At 56.7% G+C, this 23,297-nt stretch overlaps 1 protein-coding gene across 1 annotated transcript in view; it reads right to left on the minus strand.

Annotated features, from left to right (window-relative positions):
- The window catches only part of LOC120383106 (butyrophilin subfamily 2 member A1-like), a 69,750-nt gene that overhangs the window by 17,604 nt on the left and 28,849 nt on the right, over positions 1-23,297 (minus strand). The window contains exons 4-8 of the mRNA XM_039500732.1: positions 19,635-19,751; positions 15,725-15,757; positions 14,810-14,842; positions 14,698-14,730; positions 1,045-1,065 (exon numbers count right to left, since the gene is read on the minus strand). Of these exons, the coding sequence (XP_039356666.1) occupies positions 1,045-1,065; positions 14,698-14,730; positions 14,810-14,842; positions 15,725-15,757; positions 19,635-19,751 (237 nt within the window). The remainder of the gene's footprint in view (positions 1-1,044; positions 1,066-14,697; positions 14,731-14,809; positions 14,843-15,724; positions 15,758-19,634; positions 19,752-23,297) is intronic.

Genomic DNA, 23,297 nt, shown 5'->3' on the forward strand with positions numbered 1-23,297 from the left:
GCTTCAGTGGAAATTTTGCCTGAGTAAGGACAGCAGGACTGGGATCCTAATCAATAGATATGATTTTTCCTTTATTGTATCTGATCCTGCAAGCCCTCTCCCCAGAAATCAATAGGGCCGCACCTGTGGGGATCACTCATGTGAGTCAGGAGGGCAGATAAAGGGCCCAGTTCTTTGCCCTGCTCCGGTAACTATGTGCAGGGATGGTGCAGACTGGCTGGAACCAGGCCCTGGACATCAGAGAATTCCCCTGCCACAGGGAGAGCCCAGATGGGATAAAGCAGCATAGCTGGCTCCTGTGTCAACTGCCTCCCCCCACCATCCTGGTGTAGGGGGAGTGTCGAGGCTGGGGTGTGTGTGCTGGGGCAGGGCAGGGAACATCACCAGTTCTCAGGGACCACAGCCAGCTGGAGCGAATTAGAGCAACCCCTGGGGCAGCCAAGAACCAGGGAGCCATAACCAGCTCCCTCACTGCCCACACCCCAGGCAGGTCCTGGCCAAGCAGAGAACCTGGGACTGCTGCTCAAAGAACTCTTCTCTCATGAGTGTCTCCATCCTCTGAGTGATGCTGGGTGACCCCAAGGGGTGCCGAGCGCCTACAACTCCTGCTGAGTTCAGTGGGATCAGACCCATGTGCCCGATCCTACAGCTGCTGTGTGTGGAGGCCAACAGGGCCCAAGCCTGCTCCAAAGAGACCTAGGGGTATGGGAGCTCACCGGGCTGGGCCCTATTGGTATAAAAGAATCATTGTCCTCATTCCAGGGTCTCTCAACTTTCAGTAAGTGACGTTTGTTTGTTTGTTTGCTTTTTAAGGGTATTTCCAAGGGTTGATGTTATGAAAAATAAAACTGTTAATATTCATATTTCAATGCCACAAATTTCCCATCCATTATGTCTGGATAATATCTGGATTTCCCCTTGTTGTGTATGTTACCGGTCTCTGTAACACATTAATGTTTTATACTAACACGTCTTTGCACACACAGCTCTGAGTGTTCCTTTTCCAATTTAAAGCATAATCACAACTAGTAAAAATGCCCTCACCTTTCGCTGCCTCGTATTCCGCTGGAAAGTCAAAGACATCGGGAGTTAATGTTGATTCTCAAAACTTAATGGGCAACAGTCAAGCTAAAAGAGACGTCTCCCTCACGAGTGATACAAATGTTTTGAAAGATTTGCCCATAAGGCACTAAGCAAAGCACAGCCCAGGAGCCAGCTTCTTATGAGCGAATGGACTGAAGCTGTCCTGCCCCATCTGTTTTATCTACTGCGTTATCAACCTCAGATACTGCACAGGTAAACCTGGCCCAGAGAGCAGGGCTTCCTGGCTCTATGTCATTACTCGTCTCTGGCCATGCCACGCTGTTCCCTGTAACCCCACACCCACCTGCCCCTCTTCATCCCCCGTCCTCCGCACAGACACAGACACACACCTTTAAGCCCAACCCTAGGCCATAACTCCAGTCTCCTGCCCCACTGCACATTATTTGCATTCCAGTAGCATCCAGAGGTTGCACTCAGGGCCAGGCCCCACTGTGGTAGGTCCTGTATGCACACACTCAGGGCTGGGACCCACTGGGCTACATCCTGTACACATACACGGTTCCAGGCCCCATGGTGCTAGGACCGGTACAACACACTGAGGGCCAAGGCTGATTGTGCTAGGTCCTGCACACACACACTCAGGGCTAGGTGCTGTGCACACATTCATGGGCGGGCCCCACTGTGCTAGGATCTGTACACACACACACACTCACTCAGGGCCAGGCTTCTCTGAGCTAGGTCCTGCACACAGTGTGCCAGGCCCCATGGTGCTAGGTCCTGTACACACACACTCAGGGCCTGGCTGACCACATGCCCAGCCAGGAGAGATTCCAGGGGGTGCAGCACGGCTGGGTTTGGAGGAGGGATTGACGAGAGAAGGGGCAGCTTTACAAATACTGAAGGGATGTTTTTCTGTACATGGATTGGGAGTGGGAGAAAACACTGAGGTGTTTAAGGGAGAAGCAGACAGGCGGGTGACCAGACACCCCAATATTAGGGCTTTGTCTTATAAATGCAACTATCCCCCCTGACCCCGCACAAAAAAAAGTGTCCTGATTCTTCACATTTACTATCTGGTCACCCTACCTAGGCTGCCAGGAGAAAAAATAAAATAAAAAGCCCAGCAGCAATAAAGCTCCCCCTGGAAGTGGTGCCGAGGACGATGGCCCTGCGCGCCCACCCCTGGAACCGGCTCTGCATGCCCACCCCTGGATCCAGCTATCGCTGGAAGAGGGAAAGCGGTGCCAATCGCTCAGACAGGGTGGGACTAAATGTTGCATTGAGGGGCCTAAAGGCAAAGGCCCAAAGGAGCTTGTGCTGGAGCGGTGCTGGAGGGGCCTCAGTGGAACTAAGTGGTGGATGTGGCAGGAGAGACGAGCCTGAGGGCTGAGCCCAGCAGCCGGGCTTTGGGTGCAGCTGAGGGGACAAAGCGGCTGGCATCGAGGCCGGGCAGGAGGAGATCACAGCAGTGGAGGTGTGAGATGATGGGGTGAACGAGAGCCTGGGCTGTTGGGACAGACACAAGAGGCTGGATCTGTGACGTGTTATCAGGGCCGGCTCTAGGTTTTTTTGCTGCCCCAAGCAAAAAAAATTTTGGCTGCCCCCCAGCCCTGGGCTCTCCCCACGCCACCAGTGCCCTCCCCACCCCTGCCACCCCAGCCCTGAGCTCTCTCTTCCCCCCCCCACCCACACCTCCTGCTGCCCCAGCTCTGGGCTCCACCCCACAAAACGTGACCTCCTCATTCACCACAGCAATCCCCGTTTACACTTTCAGTGGGGATCAAACAGTTTCTCCTATTTTTATTTCACTTTACTACAAATCTCACCCCCCTCCATCCCCTGCAACCCCATTTTTAGTGCTCCAGTAGGAATTAATGGTAAATTCTCAGAATGGAGAGGGGTAACTAGTGGTGTTCCCCAAGGGTCAGTCCTCGGACCAATCCTATTCAATTTATTCATAAATGATCTGGAGAAAGGGGTAAACAGTGAGGTGGCAAAGTTTGCAGATGATACTAAACTTCTCAAGATAGTTAAGACCAAAGCAGATTGTGAAGAACTTCAAAAAGATCTCACAAAACTAAGTGATTGGGCAACAAAATGGCAAATGAAATTGAATGTGGATAAATGTAAAGTAATGCACACTGGAAAAAATAGCCCCAACTATACATACAACATGATGGGGGCTAATTTAGCTACAACGAGTCAGGAAAAAGATCTTGGCGTCATCGTGGATAGTTCTCTGAAGATGTCCACACAGTGTGCAGAGGCAGTCAAAAAAGCAAACAGGACGTTAGGAATCATTAAAAAGGGGATAGAGAATAAGACTGAGAATATATTATTGCCCTTATATAAATCCATGGTACGCCCACATCTCGAATACTGTGTACAGATGTGGTCTCCTCACCTCAAAAAAGATATTCTAGCACTAGAAAAGGTTCAGAAAAGGGCAACTAAAATGATTAGGGGTTTAGAGAGGGTCCCATACGAGGAAAGATTAAAGAGGCTAGGACTCTTCAGCTTGGAAAAGAGAAGACTAAGGGGGAACATGATAGAGGTATATAAAATCGTGAGTGATGTTGAGAAAGTGGATAAGGAAAAGTTATTTACTTATTCCCATAATACAAGAACTAGGGGTCACCAAATGAAATTAATAGGCAGCAGGTTTAAAACAAATAAAAGGAAGTTCTTCTTCATGCAGCGCACAGTCAACTTGTGGAACTCCTTACCTGAGGAGGTTGTGAAGGCTAGGACTATAACAATGTTTAAAAGGGGACTGGATAAATTCATGGTGGCTAAGTCATGGCTATTAGCCAGGATGGGTAAGAATGGTGTCCCTAGCCTCTGTTCATCAGAGGATAGAGATGGATGGCAGGAGAGAGATCACTTGATCATTGCCTGTTAGGTTCACTCCCTCTGGGGCACCTGGCATTGGCCACTGTCGTTAGACAGATACTGGGCTAGATGGACCTTTGGTCTGACCCGGTACGGCCTTTCTTATGTTCTTATCTTGGTTCAGGGCCGGCTCCCGGCTTTTTGCGCCCCAAGGAAGAAGAAAAAAAAAAAGGTGGGGGGAGGACAGGAGTGCTGCCCCTTGGAGAGTGCCGCCCCAAGCACATGCTTGGAGCACTGGTGCCTAGAGCCGGCCCTGCATGTTATACATGCAGGAGCAGGGAGACTGGGGTGAGGTCAGGACGTGGGGGCCTAGAGAGGGGCTGACTCAGAGATAATGTCTAGAATGACTGGGCTGATGGAGATGTTGTTCGGGTGGCCAACACTGTATTTCAAAAATACAGGACAGTTTTTTTCTCCCCCTCACCCAATCCCGGACTTGGGCCTACTTCATAGAGCAGTTCTCCCAGCCAGGGCAGGGGAAATACCCCCCGGCCCCTCCCATAAGGAGACACCTTGAGCAGGGCTCAGACCCCAGGCCTCCCACTCTGCTCTGGTCTCCCTGCAGCCAGCTCAGGCCTCACACCCCACCTCAGGACCACAATTCCTGGCCCACAGAAGGGGCAGAGATCCTGGTACCTAGCTCGGGGCAGCCCAGTGTGCGGGATGGGAGGCAGGGAGAGCTGTCACAGCCCCCTGCCTCGGGGAGGGCTCGTGGTGTTATCCAAAGAGATGAAGCAGGGGCGGCTCTACACATTTCGCCGCCCCAAGCACGGCGGCATGCCACGGGGGGTGCTCTGCCGGTTGCCGGGAGGGCGGCAGCGGGCTCCGGTGGACCTCCCGCAGGCGTGCCTGCGGAGGGTCCGCTGCTCCCGCGGCTTTGGTGGACCCCCCTCAGGCATCCAGGCACGCCTGCGGAAGGTCCACTGGAGCCGCCTGCCGCCCTCCCGGCAACCGGCAGAGCGCCCCCCGCAGCATGCCGCCCGAAGCACGCTCTTGGCATGCTGGAACCTGGAGCCGCCCCTGGGGCTGGGGGCACTGGGAGGGCAGCAGCCTCGATGGGGAGCTCAGAGCTCGGGCAGGGGCTCGGGGAGAGGGGCAGGGGGCAGAGGGGTGGTTCACGCACTGCCCAGGAGGAAGGTTCTTCTCCTCCCCGTCTCTCACCTCAGTTCTGGGTGGCCTCTGTGCACGTCTACTGGATCAAGGCCTACGGGTGAGCTAGATGCTCCTCTCCCCAGTTTATGTGTCGCCGCGGACACAGGTGGAAGATAGGTGTCCAAACATCTAAAGTGAGGCAGCAGTGCACTCTTCGTGTCCAGAGGCAGAAGCTTAAACAGTGTGAGAACTTACACAGAGATTTATGTCTTGAGTGAATTTAGGTGCCTACAGGGATAGGTGTCAGCCAAGCGGGGGGTTGTGGATCATGGTGTCTAAAATGGTGGCTGGAGTTTAGGTGCTGTGACAGACCCAGACCAGTGGGGTACAGGAGTCTGGTCCTATTTGGCATCCAGGAAGTGGGCGGGCAAAGCCCGCCCACTGCTAAAGGACCTCCCCCCAGCCTAAGGGGAGGATCCACAGGTCTGTGATACCAACCAATTACGGGGGACAACGAATGAAAAAAACAGGATCGGGAGTGAGGTCACAGGGCTAAATGAAGGGAACCTGATGGGGACACCGAGCAGAGAACCCCGGACAACGCCCACTGCTCCTCGAAGGCGTCAAGGGAGCCAGTGGACGCCACCCAGAGGAACTCTGCCCGGATGCGTGAACGGACAGAGGAGCAGAAATAGGCCCCACAGTCACAGGAAATCCCGTCGGCCAACCTCCTCTCCCTGGTTTTATAGATGGCTAGTTTGGCCAGGGCCAAGAGGAGGTTGACAAGGAGATCCCGCGACTTCGTGGGGCCACGGATGGGGAGTGCATAGATAAACAGGGGAGGGGAAAAGTGCAACCAAAAACGTAAGAGGAGAGCCAAGAGGAGCCGGAACAGGGGCTGCAACCTGGCGCACTCTAAATAAATGTGCGCCAGGGTCTCCTTCACGCCGCAAATGGGGCAGGTGCGGGGGACAAGCGTAAACCGCGCCAAGTACACGCCCGTGCTCACGGCCCTGTGAAGGAGCCGCCAACTGACATCCCCGGCGGGTCTTGGGACCAGGGCCGAATACAGGCTGGCCCACCGGGGCTCCTCACCCTCGAGAGGTGGCAGGAGGTCCCGCCATTTTGTATCGGGGCGGGACGCGAGGGCGAGGTAATGAAGCGTGTGGAGCACGAGCGTGTACAGATGTTTTCTTGGCGCGGTCTGGAACAGAACTGGCTGCAGATCGGGCAGCCGGCTCGCAGTGAAAGGGCGAGGGGGGTCGATTGGGTCCACGGGGCAGGGGCCCGATAAAAAGGTCCACGGGGTCCGGGGTGGAAGGTGGGCGGGGCGTGCCCTCTCGCAGGACCCGGTTGAGGTAGGCCCGAGCAGCGGGCAGTAAAGCGGCCTTCACCTCCTGAAGTACGCGCCGGGGAGTACGAGGGCTGGAGAGCCCCATGTGCTGAGCGAGCGTCAGGGGATCCAGCCAGTCTCCCCAGTCATAGTCCAGGAGGTCTCCGACCCTGGTGACTCCTGCCAAGACCAGCCTCTGGCGCACCGCGGGAGACTCCGCCACCTGCACACGGAGCTGGGGGTTGTGTAGCAGGGGCTCCGCGAGGAGATCAACCCCCACGGTGGCCGCCACGGACCTGGTCGTCGAAAAGAGCTTCCAGGTCCGGAGGAGGTCTTGGTAGAAGACCGGCAGCCCGGAGAGGTCTCGCGGAAGGCCCCTCGGATCGAGATAAAGGAGCTGCCGGTCGTATCGGAGCCCTCGGAAGCGGCGGAGGAAGGCGTCATGTCGCTCCACGCCGGACTACCCGCACCATACAGGAGTCTCTGCAGGGCCTGGAGGCGGAAGACACGGACCTGAGTGTGCAGGCACTTCAGGCCCTGCCCCCCCTCCTTGAGGGGCAGATGAAGGACCCCTGCAGAGACCCAGTGCATTCCTGGCCAGAAGAACTCCAGAACCGCCGTCCGGAGGTTGGCCAGGAAATCCGGGGCCGGGACCAGGGTGTTGAGCCGGTACCAGAGCATGGACAGGACTAATTGATTCAGCACCAGTGCCCTCCCCCGGAGAGAGAGGCACCGGAGTAGTCCTGTCCATTTCCGGAGCCGCGCCCTCACCCCGCCCTCTAAACCATGCCAGTTCTCCGGCAGAGACGGATGCGTGGCAGAAAGGTAAACGCCAAGATAGAGCAGCGGACCCGCGCTCCACCGGATGGCCTGAAGCGCGGGTGGGAGGGAGCTCGCCTGCCACCCGTCCCCGACCACCAGGCCAGAGCTCTTGACCCAGTTGACCCGGGCGGAGGAGGCCGCCGAATAAATGGCCTGGCAAGCCTCCACCCGCGCCAAGTCGCCCGGGTCCTGGACCACGAGGAGCACATCGTCGGCGTACGCCGACAGGACCAGTCGCAGCTCCGGCTCCCGGAGCACCAACCCCGTCAGCCTCCGACGGAGGAGACAGAGGAAGGGCTCGATCGCCAGAGCATACAGCTGACCCAAGAGGGGACACCCCTGCCGTACTCCTCGCCCGAAGCTGACCGGCTCGGTCAGGGTCCAGTTGAGCCTGACCAGACACTCCGCAGAAGCGTACAGCACCTGGAGAAAACCCACAAACTGGGGTCCGAAGCCGAACGCTTGCAGAGTGCCCAGGAGATACCCGTGATCCACCCTGTCGAACGCCTTCTCCTGATCCAGGGACAGGAGGGCGAACGACAGACCATCCCTACACCCTATTTCCAGAAGGTCCCAGACCAGATACAAGTTATCAAAGATCGTGCGGCCCGGGACGGTGTAGGTCTGGTCCGGGTGGACCACGTCCGCCAGCACGGACCCTAGCCGAATCAAAATGGACTTCGCAACGATTTTGTAGTCCGTGCTGAGGAGCGAGATGGGACGCCAATTCCGTAAATCGCGGAGGTCCCCCCTCTTCGGCAATAAGGCGAGCACGGCTCGCCTGCACGAAGAGGAGGACCCGCTCGCAAAGACTCGGCCCAGACGGTGACTAGGTCTGGGCCGAGGACGTCCCAGAACACGCGGTAGAACTCCACGGTCAGCCCGTCCATGCCCGGAGATTTATTGGTGGGCATGCGACGGAGGGCTTCCGAGAACTCGGCCAGAGTGAGAGGCAGCTCTAGCCGGTCCCGGTCGCCCGTGCTGACCGTCGGGAGTCCGTCCCAGAGCACTTTGCAAGCGTTAGGATCGGTCGGATCCGGGGAGAAAAGAGCCGCGTAGAAGGCCCTGGCCCTCCCGCAGATCTCCGCCGGATCCGTGAGGGTGCCGTCCTCCGCCAGGAGGCAGGTGTGCTTTGGCCCCCCTCCTTTTCTCCAGGGCGTAGAAGAAGCGGGAGCCGCGATCCATCTCCCGAAGGAGGCGGATGCGGGATCGAACAAAGGCACCCCGGGCTCGATGATCCTCGAGGGCCCGGAGCTCCTCCCGCTTCTCCTGGCACGCTCCGCAGAGGGATGGATCCTCGGGGCTGGCGGTCAGATGCCTCTCCAGCTCCAAAACCTCCCGTTCCAACTGCTCTATCGCCGCATCCCTCCGTCGGCTGGCGCCCCGGGTGTAGTCGCGGCAGAAGAGCCGGGCGCGCACCTTCCCCAGGTCCCACCATCGCCGCACCGAGGGAAAGGCACGCCTCTGCCCTCGCCAGGCCAGCCAGAACTCCCGGAAGGACGCTACGAAGCCCACGTCCTCCAGCAAACTATTATTAAAGTGCCAATAGGCCGGCCCCGGCCTCTCCGCGCAGAGAGAGGCCGTCACGGTGGCAATGTGGTGATCCGAAAAGGGGGCCGGCCGAACGCTGGAGGAGTGGGCTCGTGAAAGGTGGAAACGTGACAGGTAAATGCGGTCCAGCCAGGAGTGGCGCTGACCGATGGGCCTCCACCCAGACGAAGGTGAACGTCGAGACGTCGTCCGGGTGGTGGTCGCGCCAGACGTCCATCAGGAAGTGCCGTTCGACGATCTCCTGGAGGACGTCCGCGGCAGCCGGGCACTGCTCGGTCCCCGAGCGGTCCCGTTCCTCCAGGGTGGTGTTAAAGTCCCCGCCCAGGACCAGGCACTCATGAGGATCCAGGGAGCCGAGGAAGGTGGATGCCTGCTGGTAAAAACGCAACCTCTCCAGGCCCAATGTCGGGGCGTAGACGTTGACGAGATTAACCACAAGCCCCTCCATGCGGACCCGGAGGTGCAGCAGGCGGCCCGGCACAGCCTCGGCGACCCCCAGCACCTCGGGCCGTAGGTCGGGGGAGAACAGGGTCGCCACTCCTGCCGAGCGAACTGAGAGGTGGCTAAAGTAGACCCTGTCCCCCCACTCCAGCCGCCAGCTAGCTTCAGCGGCCGGATCCGTATGGGTCTCCTGCAGGAAAACCACAGAGTACCCCCAGTCCCGAAGGAAGGAGAGCACCTGGCTCCTGCGGAGACCCATCCTACAGCCCCGGGCGTTCAAAGTGGCAAAGATGATCGGCGTCATAAGGAGTGCTGGGGGGGATCCTCGCCAGCAGACACGCCCACGGCCTCCGTCGGGCCGCGCAGCAATCCGTGACCAAACCCGTGGGTGAGAAGAGAGTCACGGAAGAGGCAGACCCGCCGGTAGGTCACGGCGGCCTGTTTCCCGGTCCCCTTACCCTCCCCTATGAGGGCCTTTGCGGCCCGGAGGATTAGATGGAAATCCCCCCACCGCTGGAGCGCGAGTTGGACTTTGTTACGGGAGCCACGGACGTCCTCAAGGAACGCCCGCAGCTCCTCCCGCAGCGCACGGGGGGGCGGGGTAACGGATCGATGACCGTCCCCCAGCGGGGCCCCCATCACAGCCCCGTGGCCCACCGAGGCGGGCAGGCAGGGGGCAGACCCTCGACATGGCGCCAGATGGGCCGACGCCACGCGGCCCGCCCCGCTCCCCAGTTCAACAGGGGGCGGCGGAAGGAGAACAGCAGCCCCTGATGGGTCAGGGCAGGGAAAAACAACGAAGGCCGTGCCCTGGGGAGTATCCCCAGGGGCGGCAATGGCATCACGGGAGGTGGAGGGGACAAGGGTGGGGCCAGGGGTCGGTTGGCCCACACCCAAGAGGTACACCCCCTGGGAATCGGGTCCGGGTAGCGGGGCATCGGCCGTCATCTCAATGGGCTTGGCGGCCATCAGTGAGGTGCCACCAGCAGCCAGGCTGATGGAAGAGCCCAGGGGACCCTCGGAGGTGGGAGCAGAAGCATCAGTCAGGGGTAGGGAACCCGGGGACAGGGGGACCGAGGTGAGGTTGCTCAGATCGAGGCCCGCTAGCAAAGGGTCATCCGCCCCCTGCGTAACTGGGGTCAGACCCAGGGCCTCGATCTCCTCATAGATGGAGGGAAGATCGCCGTCCGCCACCCCGGGGCCCTCCCCGCCAACACCCGAAGCGGCGCCCACCTCAGCCCTCGCGGAGGCTGCGGATGGCAAGCGGGCAAGGGGGGCTCCCTCGGGGGCTTCCTCAGGAAGGGACCCTGGAGGAGGGGCAGCGTCACCGTCCGGTGCTGCCACGTCGCGCCCAGCTGGCACCACAAAACGGGCATCGTCGGGGGGCAAGGCGGAAGGCTCGTCATCAGAGACCCCCTTCCTGCTCTTCCGGGGGGCCTCCGAATCCGAAAGATGTAATGGGACCGGAGCCTTCCGCTTGCCCGCTTCCCTGCACTGAGACCAGCCCTCCATGGCATCATCCGGGGGCTGGCTAACAGGGGTCAGGTCTGGGGGCAAGGGCAGCGGCTTAGGGACTCGGGGAGGCAACGGAGGGGCAACAGGAATGAGGGAGGAGACTCCCTGGGGCGGGCCCTCTCCCACGCCCGGCGTTATCTCCGCCGCACCCTCTTCCACAGCGGTGGACTGAGAAGGAGGAGGGGCAGCGTCAGTTGCTGGGCAGCTAGGGGCACCGGCGGTGACGGGGCCGGCGCCATACCGGGGCTCGGGGGTCCCGGACGCCCCTCCGTGCCGGGCCAAGGGGCAGTCCCTCCGGACGTGCCCCATCGCCCGGCAGAGGTAGCACCGGGCCTCCCCCGTTGAAAAATGCACCCGGTAGCGGGCTCCCTGGTAGGGGACCACAAAGGACCCCTCGAGCGCCTCTCCGTCACGCGCCGCCGGCGGCAGTTGAAGCTGCACCTGCCGGCGGAACGAGAGGACGTGACGGAGGGCGGGGTCCTTGCAGCCCAACGGGAGAGGGCTGATGACAGAGATAGGGCGCCCCAGGGCAGAAAGGGCGGGCAGCAGGGCGGCATTGGGCAGGAAGGGAGGGACGGAGGTCAGGACCAAGCGGACCCCCAGGTCTTCCAAGGGCTCCAGGGGCACAAACACGCCCCCCACCGCCAGACCCGTCTCTACCGCTTCCTGGGCGGCGGCCTCCGACGCCAGGAAGAAGACCACCTTCCCGTACATTTTGGAGGCCGCCACGATGGCCGTGGGCCCCACCACCCTCGCCAACGCCCGCACGTAGGTCTCCACGTGGGGCGAGGCGGGCACCAGGAGGCAACGGACGCCGTGCTTCCTAGTCAAGGTGGGGAAGGGGCCCCGGCCGCTAAAGATGGTAGTGGAAGCGGCAGGCGGAGGAGTAGCGGCAGGCGGGGGGGCCGCCGCCACCTGGGCATATGCCCTGGGGGCCGGGGGAGGGACACCTGCGGAGCTGGTAGAGGGAACAGCGGGGAGGGATGCCGCGGCCAGTAGCGGGACCACGGCAGCGGGGGTAGTCCCCGCCATGGAGGGCCTGGTCTTTATAGCTGGGCCCTTACCCTTCTTCCCACCCCGACCTTTCCGACCGGCTGGGGGGGCCCCCTCCGAATCGGAAGGGGCGAAGGACGTGGCAGCAGCGGATGTCTCCCCGATACATGCCGGTGCCGGTGCCCCAGCGGGGGCAGTGGCAGGTAGACCGGCAGCGGCGGTCGAGGTAGAGGCTCGGGGAACGGACATGGGGGTTTCCGGAGGAGGGGCGGTGGGAGCATCGCGAGGGGTCTCCCCCGCCGTGTCCCCCGCCATAACGAGAGCGGGGAGGGGGACAAACAGCGAGGGGAGGGGAGGGAAAGGAGGCGACCGCCCCTCCCCGCTAGGCTGCAGGCAGGGGAGGAGGGTGCCAGAAAGGGAAGGCTAAAGGACCGAGGGGAACAAGCAAGGACCCAGGGGCGGGAGGGTGGCAGGCCACCGACCCAGAGGGGAATTCCGGCTCCTCTAGTTGCACTAGGGGATCAGGGGGGCTAACAGCATAGGGGGGTGCAGTGAACAGGGGCAAACTCAAATGGGGGAAGGGCACAAGTGCATGGGAGGGCATGGGCGCACGAGGGGAGGGGCCAAGCAGGGCTGGGGATCACAGGGCTGGGGAAGTTGAGCTAGGAACGGGGCAGAGGGACCACGGGGCTAGCCGCAGGGCTGGGGCAGGACAGTCAGGGCCACAGAGGAAATGGGTGGGGCAGACAAATGTGGCAAAGGAAAGGGGGCCAGGACAAGGGGGTGGGGGTGGGGGGTGCGCCCACGGGCACTTGTGCAAAAAAGTCAATGGTGGCTGCTGCTGTTGCAGGCCCAAATGGCGGAGGTGGGCGCGGCAAGCCAGGTGAGCAGCTCAGTCCCAGAGGCAGGAGATCGAGGTAGATGGAAAACAGCCAGCGGGGGCGGTGGAGGGGGCAACGATGGTGGTGGGGGCGAAGGGGGACACGGATGGACCGGGGGCAGGCTCCACGCCACACCCCCGGCGTCCCAACAGACACAGTCCAAACCCCCACCACAAGAGCACAGTCTGAAAAATACTCAGTCCTTTAGTGCCCCCTCCACGGCGGTCTGCAGAGTCTCCAGGAGGTCCTCCAGCAGCAGGCAGCTCTCTCCTCCTCCTCTCCCTCCTCGGGGCTCCAGCAGCTCCCCAGCAGCAAACACAGCAGCTCCAGCAGCTCCAGGCGGTGGTCTGGTGGCCAGGCAGGAGGGACCCCCCTCAGAAGATGGTGGTGGTGGAGCCCTCAGCAACAAGGGCTGGAGCTGGGGTCCCTCACTCCCCTCCTCCGGGGAGCAGGCCAGCAGCCCCCCCCAAGGGGCTGTGGGTGGAGTAACAGCAGCAATTGAGGTGGTGGGGGGAAATCTACTAGCCAGCCAGCAAGCAGATAGCAGAGAAAGGGGGTGGGTGGTGGTGTCTAGCCCAGCCAGGGGAGCAGCCGGAGCAGTAGCAGCAGCCCCCTCCCTCCTACCCTCTACAGCAGAGTAGCAGAAGGGAGGTCTTCTGGCCACTGGAGACAGAGGTTTCTGTTTCCTGAGTGACCAGAGCAGGGGCTGCAGTAGAGTAATCAGGAACCTGCTAGAACCAATTAAGGCAGACAGGCTGATTAGAACACCTGCAGCTAATCAAGGCAGGCTAATCAGGGCACCTGCATTTAAAAAGAAGCTCACCCCCGTCAGGTGGGATGGAACTAGAGTGTGGGTGTGCTGTTGGAGGACTAAGGAGTACAAGTGTTATCAGACACCAGGAGGAAGGTTCTGTGGTGAGCATAAAGAAGGTGTTTGGAGGAGGTGGCCATGGGGAAGTAGCCCAGGGAGTTGTAGCTGTCATGCAGCTGTTACAGGAGGCACTATAGACAGCTGCAATCCACAGGGACCCCTACAAGCCTCCCAACTCCTGATCAGACACAGGAGAAGTTGACCCAGACTGTGGGGAAGATCACTGAGGTGAGCAAATCTGCTAATAAATGCAGGAGCCACCAAGGTAGAGGAGGAACTTTGTCACAGTGCCTAAGGCTCTTTGTAGATTGGGACCATAATGTGATTCTGAGATAAAAGCTGAGGGAGGTTGTGGAATCTCCATCATGAGAGCAGGTTAGAGGAACACCTTCCAGAGATGGTCTAGATCAGAGGTGGGCAAACTATAGCCTGTGGGTCACATCCAGTCTGTGGGACCATCCTGCCCAACCCTTGAGCTCCCAGCCAGGGATGCTAGCCCCTGGCCCCTCCCCTGCTGTCCCCCACCCCTGCAGCCATGCCATGGCATGGGCAGCGGGGCTGTGAGCTTCTGCAGCTCTGAGCGGCATGGTAAGGGGGGGGGGTTGGGTAGGGGGTCCCGGGAGCAGTCAGGGGACAGGAAGCAGTTGGATGAGGTGGAGGTTCTGGGATGGGGTGGTCAGAGGTTGGGGAACAGGGGGGTTGGATAGGGTGGGGAGTCCCAGGGGGCCTGTTTGGGAGCTGGGGGATGGATAGGGGCTGGGGGACAGTCAGGGGACAGGGAGCAGGGGGGATTGGATAGGGGTGGCATCGGGGTTGGGGCACAGGGTCCTGGGAGGGGGTGGTAAGGAGACAAGGAGCAGGGGGGGTTGGATGGGTCAGGGGGTGGAAAGTGGGAGGGGATGGTTAGGGTGTGGGGGCCAGGCTGTTTGGGGAGGCACAGCCTTCCCTACCCAGCCCTCCATACAGTTTCACACCCCAATGTGGCCCTCAGGCCAAAAAGTTTGCCCACCTCTGGTCTAGATAATACTTAGTCCTGCCATGAGTGCAGGAGACTGGCCTAATTGACCTCTCAAGGTTCCTTCCCGTCCTACAATTCTATGATTAGTGAGGGTTAAGGTGGAGAGGACATACTTGTAATTTAAGGGTAAAGCACATTACAGGGAGCTTGTAATTATCCCCAAACCAAGTGTTATAAACTTAGGAAATACAGAACTAAGGTTACATTTAAAATCAGTCGGATCCCACTGATCCCAGACACTGACCTTTCTGTCTCTCCATCTCAGATTGCAGAGCCTCTAGAGGGAGAAAAGCGGGAGAGGTGAGACTTCCCCCTGTCGTATTTATGAGGATAGACCTAATATAACAGATACTGACCTTTCTCTCCCTCCCATTCAGACAGCAGGGTCTCTAGAGAGAGAAAAGGGCAAGAGGTGATTCATCAATTCACAGATTCCAAGGACAGAAGGGACCATTGTGATCACCTAGTCTGACCCCTACATAACACAAGCCAGTGGGTTTCCCCACAATAATTCCTACAGCAGATCATTTAGAAAAACACGCAATCTTGATTAAAAACTGCCAGTGCTGGAGAATCCGCCATGACCCTTGGCATGGGCGGTAGGTATCATAGGCTAGGAGAGGCTCAGCCTCCCCTGCCACTGCTGCAGCCACCAGACCTCTGTTTGTGGGGTTTGGGGGGGAAGTTTTTCATTTATTAGGCCCCATGCAGGTTCCGGGTGGCTGAGGAGGTGGTATGTGCTATTCAGCTTCCTGGGTTAATCAGTAATTTCCCTGGACTGGAGATTACTGAGGAACCCAGGAAGATGAGTAGCACATTCCGCCTCCTCGGCCACCCTGGAACCTGCGTGGGGCATAGCAAAAGCGTCTTCCGGACCTGAGAGATGGTTTTCCACAGGCAGCTTGGAATCTGGGAAGGGGAAGTACAGCACAGCTGCAGCTGACCCAGGGCAGCTCCGGGCTCGTGGGAGGGGAGGGCTCGGGGCTTCAGAAGGCCTGGGATCCTCCATCTGAGGGAGGGGATGCTTGGGGCTCCTCCAGGTGTGGGGGAGGGACAGGGGGTCTCAGGGATCTGGCTGCAGAAGGAGGGCATGGGTGAAAGAGGCAGAGCTGGGGCTAGCTTCCCCAAAGGGGGGCTTCATCCACCACCCAGGACCCTCAGTAAATTGTTCATATTGATCCAATGATTAATTATGGCTGGCCAGATTTCATCCTGTTGTGTTTATGGGGATAACTCTACTGCCAACTAATGTGATGGTCCCAAACACTGACCTTTCTCGGTCTCCTTATCCGATCGCAGAGTTTCTAGAGGGAGAAAAGGGTGAGAGGTGAGATTTCACCATCATGTTTAAGGCGTAGTTCCTGCTATTAACATAATTGTGCTGTAACTGTGAAAGTGAGGCAGACAGACTGACAAACAGGACACACAGACAGATCTGTCTCAACATCCCTGTAGCCAGCATCCCCCCTGCCTGGGCCCTGCCACAATCCGGTCTAATCTGGCTATTGAGGGGGAGAAGGTCTCTTTTTTTTTATTTTTTTATTTTATTTTTTTTGGTCTGTCCAGTTTCTTGTCTGCTCCCCTCTGGCCCATCCCCTGAACAGCCCCAGCTTCTCCCCCGGCCCCCCCCCCCCCCGCAGCTCCTGACTGTGGGGATGGAGGATGGAAGTGAGCGATGGGAAAGGGGCACTGACCTGGTCTGGGAAAGGGACAGGGTCTGATTGGCTACATTCAAGGCCAAATCCTGACCCTGTGGCAGGTGCCTGTCCCCTGGTCCTAGTGATACATGGGAACAGCTCCCCCTGGGCCTGGGTAGATGGGGAGGGTCCCAGCTAAGAACAGGGTGGAGAGACCTTTCTTTAGCTGGGTGCTCAGGTCAGCATGAGCCAAGGAGGGGTGTGTGGATGGGCCCCTACAGGCATCACCTCTAAGATCAGCTCTTTCCTACTCGGAGCTCGTCCCCTTGATGTGTCAGCCCTGGGGTACCAACGCTGCTGGAAATGGAGGTAGCGTCATGTCTGTCAGTCACTGCTGAGAACAGCCTGAGCGAGATCATCTTGTGCCCAGTGTGAGCAGGGGCGGCTCTAGGCAGGAGCAAAGCAAGCACCTGCATGGGGCAGCCCATTTGCAGGGGCGGCAACCCACAGGGATCCAGTATGGGAGCTGAGAACCAACAGGGGGCTCTGGGAGCCATAGTTCCTTGGTTAGCTCCCTGCCTATAGAGCCAGCCCTGGAGCAGGGAAAGAACTATATTTCCCAGCATTCCATTGGCCACTACCAACTGGAAAGGAAGGAGGGGGACCTCATGCGGCAGCGTGCTGTGAGTGGAGAGTTGCACTGTGGATGGTAGGGATACCATATTTTAACATTCAAAAAACAGGACATGGGGAGGGAGGGTAGCCTCACCCTGCCACCATACAGTCCCTTCGACAGAAACCCCAACCAATCCACCCCCCCGCTCCCTGTCCCCTGATCACCCCCTCCTGGGACCCCTGCCCCTAACTGCCCCCCAGGACCCCACCCCCTATCTAAGCCTCCTTCTCCTTGTCCCCAACTGCCCCTCCTGACACCACCCCAACTTTCCCCAGGACCCCACCCCTACCTGTCCCTTGACAAACCCCTGGGACTCCCATGCCTACCTATCCAACCACTGCCTGTCCCCTGACTGCTCCCCTGAACCTCCGCCCCATCCAACCCCCCCTGATCCCTGTCCCTTGACTGCCCCCCCTGGAACCTGCTACCCCTTCTCCAACCCCCCCGCCCCCTTACCATGCTACTCAGACCAGCATGTCTGGCTCCATGCAGTGCCAGACATGCTGCTGCATACATGCTGCCGTGCTCCCCCACGGAGCCACAGGCCCTGCCCCCTGCCCCCAGCACCTGCCTTCCAGATTTGAACACCTCAAAATTCAGGAGCACTCAAGCTCAGTTTGGGTAGCTGTTACTTCATTTCTCCCAAATCAAATATACTGATCCACTGTAACTTGCTGTAGAAAAAGTAGGATAAAATTGAGCAAGAAATGCTTCCCAGTGGTAATTAGGGCTGGAATTGCTATTTTCAATAGCCATTGGCTTTTTTGTTTGTTTGTTTAAAGGAAAGACAGTGATATTGCATTGGCAAATTCCCCATAGAAAGAAAGAGTGGAACAAAAGAATAATAAAGGCACCTCAACTTTTCTTCATTTATGGAGGACAGCCTTATAATATGCATCCAGATATCCTCCAATCATACAATCTGAAAATTGTTCCACTTTACTGCAGCTCTGTAACCATATGGGAACCAATCCTATCTGTTTTGTGCACATCCAAAATTCCTGCTGGATGACCTGCCCTGGGAGCGAGTTACCAGTGACCCAGGGCTGCAGCGGAAGGAGGGTGCAGGTGTGGGGGGGAGAGCCCAGGGCTGGGGCAGCAGGAGGTGTGTGTGGGGGGCACTGGTCGGGGGGAAGAAGGGGAGCCCAGGCCTGGAGCGGCCGGGTGTGTGTGGTAGGGAAAGCCCAGGGCTGGGGCAGCAGGGGAGTGCGAGGGGGAGCCCAGAGCTGAGACAGGGGGCAGCCAACATTTTTTTTTGCTTGGGGCAGCAAAAAACCTAGAGCCGGCCCTGAGTGTGAGCAGCATCTCAGACCAGCTGTGCAAATCCTTAGTGTGTTTGTGTTATTACAGCATCCTAGCCACAGCTCACCAGGGCAGCTAGTGCAGAGAATTTTCTGAAAGGCCCCAGGAACAAGGCAATGACAGTTAATTGTTCTGAGTGTTTAATGCTTCAAAATGAGCCCAGCAGAATTCTCTCTCTCTCTCTGGGCATATACATGACTTTTACATATAACTCAAAGAAGTGTATCCCTGTCACCTAAATGTGTACTCAACCCACATAATGTATCTGTTAACTAAAGCCACTAACCAGGGGTGGCTCTAGGTATTTTGCTGCCCCAAGCACGGCAGGCAGGCTGCCTTCGGCGGCTTGCCTGCGGGAGGCCCGCGGGACCAGCGGACCCTCTGCAGGCATGCCGCCGAAGGTAACCTGCCTGCCGCCCTCGTGGTGACCGGCAGAGCATCCCTCATGGCTTGCCGCCCCAGGCATGCACTTGGCGTGCTAGTGCCTGGAGCCGTCCCTGCTACTAACTAAACCAGTTCACACCGGGTGCTGAAGGTGATGGTTCTAAAGGTGCAGCATCCAGTTCCAGCTTTTGCAAGTACAAAGCTCCTTTCTGCTTCTCTCAATTACCCGCTTCCATCCCCACTGGGAAATCATTGTAACAGACATTTCCTCTTCCTAATTCTTCCAACACTGGTACATTTCTACATAATTTTCACAGCCCTTCTGGTGAGAAAACTTTCTGGGTGGGACTTTCACAGCTGCCTTGGGGGTTTGCACACTCAGATTTGCTCTGCCTGAGGGCTGGTCTACACTAGCGGGGGGGATCGATCTAAGATACTCAACTTCAGCTATGTGAATAGCGTAGCCGAAGTCGAAGTATCTTAGATCGGTTTACCTCTTGTCCTCACGGCATGGGATCGACGTCCGTGGCTCCTGTGTCCTGAAGTAACAGCTACCGCCATTCATGCTGGTGGAGTTCCGGAGTCGACGGGAGCACTTTCGGGGATCGATATATCGCGTCTAGATGAGACGCGATATATCGATCCCCGAGAAATCGATCGCTACTCGCCGATACATCGGGTAGTCTAGACGTACCCTTAGTGTAGATAAGTTCTAACCTTTCCATTTGCACAGCCGCTGCTTTGCCCATCCACAGCTCCTACTCAGAAGCACAGACGGGGGGCCAGAGTTGGGCCCTAACAAACCCCTCTTTTCCACTTTGCGTTCTGTTTTTCTTCCAAGCAGCCAAGTTCCGTATGTTGGTGCTCTCAGCCCAGCTCACTGAGCCCCATATGGGTGTTTCAAACTGAGCCATGCAGATCCTCAGGGAACAGTTCAGATCTCACTCCAGGATCCCAATTGCATGTGTGAGTCTGAAGGGCTGAAACCACTTGACAATTCTTGGTTCAAACATGATCATAATTTCTTCAGCTCCCTCTTCACCCTCAGCCCAGCTCCCACTGCCTGAAACTGCTCCGAACACTGAATCAAAGCCCCTTAATCCCTGTCTCTTTACTTTTGGTTTGGTTTTTAAATCTGTCTGTCTCTCACCATGTTCCCCTCACCCCCTCTCATTACATCACCTTTCACTCTGTGCTGCCTCCAGAAGCAGTAATTGGCCAGGGCCATGAGAACAGCCAGGAGAGGCAGGATCACCCCCAGAGCCACCGTCCAGGGATTGCCTCGTGGGAAAAACAGCTCTGCAAGAGAAAGTGCCATTGACTAGGGAGCAAACATGTGCAGAATGAAGGCAGGACACTGACAGTGGTGACTATTTACAAGACTCTCACAGGGAAATACACAGGGAGATGTGGCTGCTTTGTGCTTTACTATTAAACCAATGGAAGCCCAAGCTTTAGCCTGGATACTGAACATGGTTAATTAATGGGAGGGGGTGTGTTAGGGATAGGGAGGAGGTAGGGTGCAGCTCCATTATGCTACACCTATCCCCCACTGGCATAAGCTCAAGAAGTCCCTAGGTTGCTCTAAGTGATCCCAAGGCTGCAGATTGGGGTTCAGCTTCACGGGAGAGTCTGGCCCAAAATATGTTAATGGAGGATTTTAATAAAAACAAAACTTGAGCCTATAGATTCAGAGTAAAAATTCCTCCAGAGTCCTCTTCCCTGGGCCTTGGGGAAATGGCTGACTAGAGGGCCCTTTGCTAAGCGGTTAGTGGTGTATATTGAAAACTGTGTAAAAATTACAAGCTGACACTTGAAATCCTGAGGGGATTCCTGGTCCTGCTTGCAGGCTAAAGGGCTCTTTTTGGAGCATGTATCTGGGTCCTCTGTGTTCAGTCTGCAAAGAGCCAGCCTAGAGCAGGGTGGGTTTGGTTCGGCCCCGCTGCCTTAGGGAGCAGCCTGCTTTGTCTCTCTCTGTATTTGGCTGTGGCATGTTAGAGTTCTGGGTTCTTAGAAATGTAAGCAGAGTCAGGATGAGCTCTACCCTGACATCTGATGGTAAATTGTGGGGAGTGTGGAAAGAATGCCAGGTATTTGCATTAGCACACCCACCCCACTTAGCATAACACACAGCAGTCTGGGATGGTTATTTTCACAGCTGTGGGATCCCCAATTTCTTTGTTGTTAGGGCAGGAGAAATAAAATGTTGTCACCCTGATTAAGTAAATGAGGAACTACAAAACTGTCTTATGATAAAGGGTTTCATTATCAACTAATTAGCACTTGCTATACAAGGGACATGGGTTCCAAAACCCAGTGAATTGAGAGAGGCTGGGGACAGGTATCTGTACTTGGTGGTGTAGGCTCCTTGTGTGAGCCAGAGGCCCCAGTTTTGCCTATGCCTCTCTCCACTGTGGAATGTCAGAGTTAATTTTTGATTCCCTTAAGAATCTAGATACAGGTTACTGAGCTGAACTCACTTTGGACCAGTAGTGCACTGGCACTGGGCTCCCCTACTGTGAGCTGAAATCACTAAGAGCTGGAATCGCTGAGCTAAGAGCACTGAGTACTATGCTAACCAGTGGGGGAGCCTGAAGCTATACTGTGAAGCAGAGCAGCTGGCAGAGTGGAGCGAGCGGTTTCTGAGGACGGCTGGAGCGGCTCACAGGACAGCTGGTGGACCAGAGCAGCTGGTAGAGCGGAGCAGCTGTGTGATGGGTGGAGCAGCCCACGGAGTGAGCGGAGCTGAGCAGTTGCGGGGACGACTAGTGGAAGCAGAACCCCATGAAGAGGCAGGGCAGTTGGCACCTTACGTGGTTTGGGGCCCCTTTCTACTGAGGCTGGGGAGGGGGACCTCTGCAGGTAGACTCTCGAACTCTGGGGCTGCCTGACCCGGGACAGAGACTTTTGGATTGTGGGACTTTTGGGACTGTGGGTGATTTGGGGGGTTGCTGGACTCAAGAGACCAGAGAGAAGGACACGGCCCAATTTCCTTGGGTGGGTCTTTGCTCACGGTTTGATCTATGAACTCTAGCTGAGGTATTTTCCCAATTTAATGCTTGTTGTTTACCTCATGTAATTAAATCTTTTCTGCTTCACCAAGAGTCTGTGCTTGCGAGAGGGGAAGTATTGCCTCCTTGAGGCGCCCAGGGGTGTGTGTAAGATTTTCCCAGGTCACTGGGTGGGGGCTCGAGCTGGTTTTGCATTACATTGTAGGGAAGGGACCCATATGTATTGAACCCGGCCCTTGCTGCTATTGTTTCGGCCTGGCAGAAGGGTTACAGAAATAAAGCAGTGCTACATTGCAGCCTTTTGGGATGAGTGTTTGTGTGTGGTTTCAACTGTGTGTGTGTGTGTGTGCTGTGAACATAACAATTAGGTAATACTGGGCATATCATAGACTAACCATCAGTGCAGCACTGACACCTCAGGTGAATAGTGCTTTACAGATACAACTTTCTTACTATTACAGTGAAATATTCATTCAGTATTAACCAAGTTATTTGGTAGATAATACATAAAATCACAACCTTTTATTCTAAAAATTAAGATGCTCCTAGGTAAGAATTTGTTTCAGCCAATTTTGGGCCTCAACCTTTTATTGCAGGTATTTTCAGATATATTCTATGTAGCAATGCTCAGACCATATCCAGGGCTCTCTTCTGCTGTTTAGGAAAAAGGACTTAATTAGCCAGACTTTCATAAATACTCAGCACCCAGCAGCTCTCACTGAGAACAAAGGAGAATTCCCTCCCCCACCCTCACTGAGAATTGTGGTCACACAGAGAGAGAGAGCAGTTAGACACAGACATAAATACTCCTGCTGGAAGGTTGCAGTGTAACACAACTTTATGTCTTAGAATCCAGAACCTTAACACACAAGAAACCTTAAAACAGGAGAGGGAGGCTGTTGTATCCTTGGGGGCAACAGTTATAGGAAGAAATCACTGGAGACACAGATAGCTGTAACCCTTAAGAGCGCCATTTATTGCCACACACTGCCATAGCAACAACAAGGTTCTATTACCACAACCAAATACACAACATATTCCTCCCCCCTTAATGAGAACAGCCCCTAACTAAAACAAACACTAAACTAGAGAAAGAGAGTAGACTGCCTCCATTCCTGGCTAAACCCTGGGGATTATTTTGCCCCATAACTGCGAGTTCACCCTAGCTAAAGATCCAGCCAATGAGGAGACCTTCTGTCTCTACGTGGATTATGGCAGACTTCTGGTGTTGTTGCACTCGAAAGTGTCTTGGGCGCAGGCCTGACAATGGGCTCAGGGTTCATAGGGTGAATGGGTGAGGATGTGGTATCAGTTCATTCTGGACAGGGGGGTATCTCTGCCGCCGGCAGTAATGGAGGGAGAAAAGTCAGGAACAGGTGACTCTTGATTCGGTGTCTCGACGGAAGTGGTGAGGTCAGGCAACTCAACTGAAGATGTGTCCTGAGGACTGGTATGACCTGGCAGCAGCTGATCAACATGTTGCTGCCAGGTGTGATCCTCTGCAGTCTGGACTGTGTAGGAAAAAAGCCCTGTTTGAGTGATGATGACAGTGGCAGGGACCCATTTAGCTCCAGAGGTATAATTCCAAGCCAAAACTGGCTGTCCCGGGCTAAAGGTTTGGTCTTTTTCTCTGGGTGCATTCCTGATGACTTGATCCTACTGCTGACGTTGCACAGTTTGTTGGGGTTCAGAAGTTTTCAGCAGATCAAAGCAAATGCGCAGCTGTCGTCCCATCATTAGAAAGGCCAGGGATGCCTTGGTTGTAGCATGAGATGTGTTTCTGGAGAATAGTAAGAAGGTGTCCAGATGCTTTTGAATGGATAATTGTCCCCCT

This window comes from Mauremys reevesii, linkage group 15, assembly GCF_016161935.1.
Source record: "Mauremys reevesii isolate NIE-2019 linkage group 15, ASM1616193v1, whole genome shotgun sequence".
Taxonomy (NCBI): domain Eukaryota; kingdom Metazoa; phylum Chordata; order Testudines; family Geoemydidae; genus Mauremys; species Mauremys reevesii.